The following is a 6,695-nucleotide window of genomic DNA, read 5'->3' as shown; positions in this document are numbered from 1 at the left end:
TATATTTAAAAAAAAAAAAATATATAGTTTGACAAACCTTCAAATGTTTCTGGGAGTTGTAGAAATAAGCTCTGAAGATCCAGTGTGTAACTCACTGTTTAGCCCTGGCTAATGTCTGGTTTTTTTTTTTTAATTACGGCCTACAGATTTAAAGACCATTAGAACTGCATTATATGGGGCTTGGCGTTCAGGACGTGAACTGGCATTACCAGTTTGGCTTTCCATGCACATGGCAACAAAGAAGAGACAAAAGAGTGGAGGACTTCAGGTGCTCTCTGTTTTGTCTGTAAACTGAATACCAAAATCTCCGATTCCTGCTCCACGACTCTAAATGATCGTGTAGACGGTTTGCCTTACTGTAAATGATGTTGCCGCTAACTTTCTACGTCTGCTGTAAGACTCACGAGGCTGAGCATCTCTCTGACTACTTGGTCTTCTCTGTTTTAACTCCCAAGTGTTTGTTTTGAACTAACATATCTGAGCCAAACTTCATTTGTGTGTGCAGGTGCCTTAGTTGAAGTGCCAGTTCTATCATGGTGGTCCACTCTGAGGTGAGCTTGACTCCACTATAGAACTCCGCGTGTGTATGAAATCCGTGATTCTGTGCCATGCTCACCCTAAAGGTGTCATTCTTAACTGCACTGTGTTAGGCCAGAGGAAGTAGGAGAATAGCCGTGAGAAAAGACAGACTGTACCCACAATATGGCATCCAAGTACACATCCAGAAGAGCGTGACTTCAAAGTAAACAATGAACGGGACACTTTCTTTTGTAATGAATTGCACCGCTCTTCTTCCCATAGGTCTGTTTTATCTATGTCACTCAGTTGTGCATGTTTGAACATTTATATGTTTTAAAAACAAGAGAATTCTGTGCCTCAGCACACAGCCACACTTGCATACAGACAGGATATTCTGTCCAGCTAATTACACCCATGGACCTGTCTGGCAGCAGCAGAACACTGCACAGCTCTTTATAGTGGATAAGAGATAAAAAAAAAAAAAAAAAAAATAATAATAATAAAAAGTCAGTCTGGAAGCTTATTAATTGAAATAAGGAATTCCAACCCAATTCCCCCCCGCCCCCCCCCCCACCAGATAGTGATCTGACATATCAGGACTAGAAGACGTACACAGAGACACAGGAACTCTGGGGAACACGGACAGATTTCTTGACTATGTATCACCAAGACTTTTGACACTCGACGCCATTTCTTTTTCAGACGGTGATCTCTGCGTTTCCAAACCTGGCATTTCAGTGAAGGTTTAGTTCCAGCTTGGCAAATATTCTGGTCCAAAGAAATAAGTTCCAGGTGACACGCGGTGGCAAGTTCATTTCACATTCCTGCTCGCTTTATTAAGCAAAAGACAATCGAGTGTTTTGAGACTTTCCGTTGGCGGGATGTTGCTCCTTGGGTCGACGCCGACAAAACAGCTGTAGGCAGGTGGCCGGGGAACAAAGTTTTACACGTTTGATCTGACAAAGATAATAAGCATGATTCGAGTTCACCTTGAGCAGGGGTTCCCACTGTGAACAGGAAACAAAAGCATCCAACAGACACTTCCAAAGTGGGCGGCAAATCTTCAACCAAATGGGGCAAGTCGCTGCGCAAACCTTTCTTCATCACAGCTGCCTTCACGTCTTCCTGGTACATCTATAGTGCAATAACGTATGCTAAATGGTTCAGGTAGCTGCTAAACAACAGCAGAACTTTTGCTGGAAACACCACAGCTATGGCAGTTTTTGTAAGGTTTATGAAAGGAAAATAAAAAGCTTCTTCTGCACAAAATCTCTGGGCGTCTCTGCTGTACAGTAGACAAGACTATAGTGTAGTTCTAGATAACTGAGAAAATCCCCCTTTGTGAAGATTTTTTTTTTTCTTTCATTATAAGGTGGGCAGCCCAGTTGCGTCGCACCCCAGGACTCCCCTCATAGATTGACTGCGTACGTGACAAGTGAGTATCCTGCTCTTCGGTTCTGGTCATCCTCTTGATTTAAGTTTTCTGGTCTTTCATTTTGTTGTAAAGATGGTGACGTTTCATCTTCAAGATTTACATTCACACAAGAAAACCATCATGATGTTTTTGGGCCCTAAATTTTAAAACTTGAGTTCCAGTTATTTGTGAAATCAATCTTTTGAAGTGTCGCCTAAAAGAAGCAGTAATAAAAATACTGAAGAACATTGTACCAAAAGTAGCCAGACGCAAAGGCAAATGATTGTACAAGTAGAAGCCACTTAGGGTCAAGAGTCATCTCCTTGGGCTGGGCTTCATGCTGGCCTTTCGGAGGTGGAAAAGCACCTGGAAAAGTAAGGAAGCGAGACAAAGTATTACTGATGGAAGACACATGAAAAACTAAACACGAGTACAACTGTCCTGGTCTAGAGAGGATTTTTGAAATGATGTCAATACGTTTTCAAAATACAGCACAGCTATTACAAATGTTCACCCCCTCAGAGGATTTCACATTCTATTGTTCTACCAAGCAGCTAACTGCTTTGAGAAGTCCCATCATTAGTTCAATGGAGGTCACCTGGCTGGAACTTCAGCTTACAGTGGCGAGTCAGTATGGTGGCCTAATGTACTCCATGAGGACAAAGGAACACAAACCAGCACCTCGGTGAAAAGCACCAGTCAGGCCTTGGAGACCAAGAAAACCCCCAGGGGCCTCATGTATAACGGCGTGCGTAGAACTCACACTATAACATGGCGTAAGCACAAAAGCGGGAATGTGCGTACACACAGAAAAATCCAGATTCAGGAATCTGTGTGTACGCAAATTTCCACGTTCTTCCGCTACATAAATCCCGCTCAGCGTGAAAACACACGTGCACGCGCCTTCTGTCCCGCCCCAACTCCTCCCACAATTACACCTCTTTGAATATGCAAATCAATATAAATAGCATTCTGTGAAAAGACAATGGGAAAAGCACGGGGGAAAATATAAGAATTTCAGCGAATACCAAGTGGAGGCAAAGGAAAAACGCACTGTTTGTTGGTTTAAACAGGGGTATAATCAACAAAAGAAAGTTGATCGAGTGACATAGTGTCGGAGAAACTCGAAAGCTCAAGTTCACAAAGTCGCATAGTGCCCGAAATAAAAAAAAGTTGTCACATATCAAAGTCGGCGTGAAAAGGCAAGTTGTAGCCCACTGTCTGAGTGTCATATGAAAGCTTATTAGGTTACAGCGGAAAAAAAATAGGCATACAGTGGGGAAAAAAGCACGAAATGTCAACTTTAATCTCGTAATTTCCACTTTAATCACAGTTTTATTTTGTCATTAAAGTAGAACATCATAAACTTCATCTTAAAATCATTTATTTTACTAGTTTCTCAAATCCCATCGTAACTAAAGTAGCACATTAAATGCTTTGTTCTGTATTTGATCTTCTATGTGCTCTATATGTGTGAATCACTACGTGCTTCCGTTCTTTCTCTTTCTCCGACAGGACACAGAATTCATTACATTCGTGATATTACAGCTCTCTGAATAATTAAAATACTGAGATGTATACGTGATATCTTTTTCATGATGATAGGAATGAAAGCAGGTTATTAAACATGGGAACACGGTGGCGCAGTGATAGTGACGAGTAGGCGCCCTGTCCAGAGATTGTTCCTGCCTCACGCAAGATGCTTGCTGCGCCGTGCGCAACCTTCGATGAAATACTTTATTGCAGCAGTACGTCTCTTTCAAACGTACTAACCTCCAATTCCTGTCCTTACTTTTCTTTTTCCAGATACCCAATCGCCACACAATCAGCTCTGTACTAGACATGAAGCCATCTGTAAGCTTAGAACACTGAACTTTTAAGGAACATTGAAATATCTTCATAGTACGTGTTTAATTATTCTATCCGTCTATCCTTCCAGTGTCGTGTCAGCACCAGCAAGAATACAACGCAATGCAGGAGCAATCCCTGAACTAGCTAGCGCTGCGGCACCGTGTCCTCACATGTTTAAATTCATTTAAATAATCTGTGTTGTTAATAATTAAAGTTTTATCTGTATATAAGCAAAATATTTTGCTGCATTTCATCTTAAAAATGATATCGTCATCATACGCGCTTTATAAAGTGGAGCAGGCTGTGCAATATTACAACTGTAGTGCAACTTTACAGTGAGGTAATTGTACTTATAAGTACAAACAGTTCTACAAAGAGCACTTGATTGAGTGCGTTTATAGTTCTTGGGATGAAACTGTTTCTGAAGCGCGAGGTCCGTACAGGAAAGGCTTTCAACCGTTTTGCCGTGGTTGAGGTAGTGTGTGCTTGAAACTGTATACTGATAATTCTCTTTCTGATCAGCTGCTGCTGTGATTCCCCACTCAGATACAGTGATATAAATACTCCGAGTGGTGCAGTGAGAGTAATATGGAAAAAGATGATCTGCTGTGGCAACCCTTAACGGGAGCAGCAAAAAGAAGAACAAGATGCAGTGAGCGTAACAACGCTAAAGCAGTTATGGTATTTGGAATACTATGGCTATTCCCTGGACCATTATATTGCTGCAGGTTAATTACAATCAGATGCATTACACTAATAAACAATATGCAGTTAATTTCAGTGTATTTATAAAGCTGCGTCAGGAATGTGGAGCTAAGAAAGAAAGGATAACCACACAGGCACAGTAGCACTGCTTTGACGCTGGGTGCCGCCAGTCTGCAAAACCGAGCGGAGAAATTGCGTATGCCAGGGTATGAGGTACCGTAGAAATGTGCGTGGCTTTACGCCAAGTTTAGGTTTTATACATCGTGATTTGAGCGTGGAAACATTCGTACACAACATTTCTGTGCGTACGCACCGTTTATACATGAGGCCCCAGGTCACTGAATATCCAGTAAAATCAATCCTGGGGAAATGAACACCGTGGCAGTGCTCCAAATTCTCTAGCGTAGGCCGTCCACACAAAACTGAAGAAGATGAGTGAGGGAGGGAGGCCACCAAGAGATCTCTGGGGAACTCTGTAAAGACTATAGTGGCCGACGCTGAAGAAACTGTGGAGACGACGACTGTGCCCAGGTGTTTGACCATCTGCAGCTTTAAGGGACAGCAGCAAAGGGAGAAAAGCTCAGGATATGTTGGCACAAGGTACTTGAGAGGCGCGGAAGTCACCAAATGAAATGAATACAAATAATCATAAATGTGACTTCAGGCAGAGTTTTTGCTGATTGTAAAGGCCGCTATGGTGTAACATCTGTGGCCAGTCAGATGACGGATTAAGTAAGTTTGATATTTTTGAAGTCAGTTGTTTTATCAGAATCACAGCAGAGATTCATTTTCCTGATACTTGCACTGTTAAGTACAGCAATATTTGTAAATTTAAATAAAAAAACAATGAATTATATTGGGGGTGCTGTCCAATACAATTCATTGTTTTTTTTATTTAAAGTTTACAAATTAAGACCTTAATGAGTACACACCTTATCGGATTATCAGTGGCAGGCCTAAGTATTATAAACTACTCCTGACTTTATCGTCCACAGTCTCAAACGCCGTTACCGTTACATGCTGCATCAATGACCAAAGCTATCATATTTCACTTTGTTCCTTCAGATAGTCACATGACATGGGTGTGAATGATGCTGCCTCGAAAGGTCAAGTTTTAAAATGAGAGTAGAAGGATAAATAAATGGCAAAATGTCTTTGGAGCGCTGAACGTCAGCATCCTGACGTGTTATCAGCGAGCAGACAGAGGCCTGCAAGAACATCCTGCACATACTCAAGGTTGCGCGTGCAAGACTGGGCCCGCTACACAAATCTGCACGGCACTCTGATCAGCGAGAAATTCTCCAGCCATCTATACATCATCTAGTGACCTTCATATACTTACAATCTGGAAATCAGTGAATCAGCATCATGTGCTTTCAGGAGCGTTTCTGTGTCTGCCAGGAGAGACGAGCGTATGTTTGGTTATCACCTTTATTACTCACTAATTACAACTACAGTACATGTTTGACAGATTCAGTTGTCACAAATACAGAGCACAGTGACACTCTCCTTTGTATGTGCTAATCACCCGGGACCTGGTGAGGTGAACATCTCGCTGTGAGGGTTAAACAAAAATGGCAACTTTGTCCACTGCACCAGCGCGCCTGCTTGAGCTCAAATGTCTGCCTTAAAGGGATACTCCACCCAAAAATGGCATACAGTGTACTGCTTAAACATGTAGTTTGCAGTGATGGCAGAGAAAAACTTCTCATGTTTTTGTGGAGAACGAACATAAGTTTCTGATACAACAGGACCTAATGGTGACCAATGTTGGATAAACACAAAAACGGCCATGAAATAATCTCACGCTGCTCATATTATACAGGGTGCCCACAAAAACACTCCTTGATTTGAAATGGTTACAAAATCAAAACTTATTGGAATGTGTTTATAAATAAGATGACAGCAAATACATGAACTCAAAACATTTCTTCTTTTCCACAACTTACTGAGGTAGGCGACTGCCTTTTTCAACAAGATGGGGCACCACCGCACTGGCATCTCGCTGTCTGTAATTTTCTCAACGAGCGCCTGCCAAACAGATGAGTTGGTTGCGCTGGACAAAATGACCAGGTGTTCCTCAAGTGGCCCCCAAGATCACCGGACATTACTGTTTGTGACTTTTTTCTTTGGGGGTACGTGAAAGACAAGAGTGTACGGACCTCCACTACCCGCAACTATGGATGATCTGCAGGAACGCATCGCT

At 42.1% G+C, this 6,695-nt stretch overlaps 1 protein-coding gene across 1 annotated transcript in view; it reads right to left on the bottom strand.

The window, feature by feature from the left end:
- Positions 1-787: 787 nt before the first annotated feature.
- The window catches only part of lpgat1 (lysophosphatidylglycerol acyltransferase 1), a 104,484-nt gene continuing 98,576 nt past the window's right edge, over positions 788-6,695 (bottom strand). Inside the window, exon 8 of the mRNA XM_028820912.2 lies at positions 788-2,299. Within this exon, the coding sequence (XP_028676745.1) occupies positions 2,148-2,299 (152 nt within the window). The 3' untranslated portion in view covers positions 788-2,147. The remainder of the gene's footprint in view (positions 2,300-6,695) is intronic.

The sequence above is a fragment of the Erpetoichthys calabaricus genome, chromosome 15 (genome assembly GCF_900747795.2).
Source record: "Erpetoichthys calabaricus chromosome 15, fErpCal1.3, whole genome shotgun sequence".
Taxonomy (NCBI): Eukaryota; Metazoa; Chordata; class Cladistia; order Polypteriformes; family Polypteridae; genus Erpetoichthys; species Erpetoichthys calabaricus.
The sequence above is the reverse complement of the archived record's forward strand: the minus strand, read 5'-3'. Positions and strand labels throughout refer to the sequence as shown.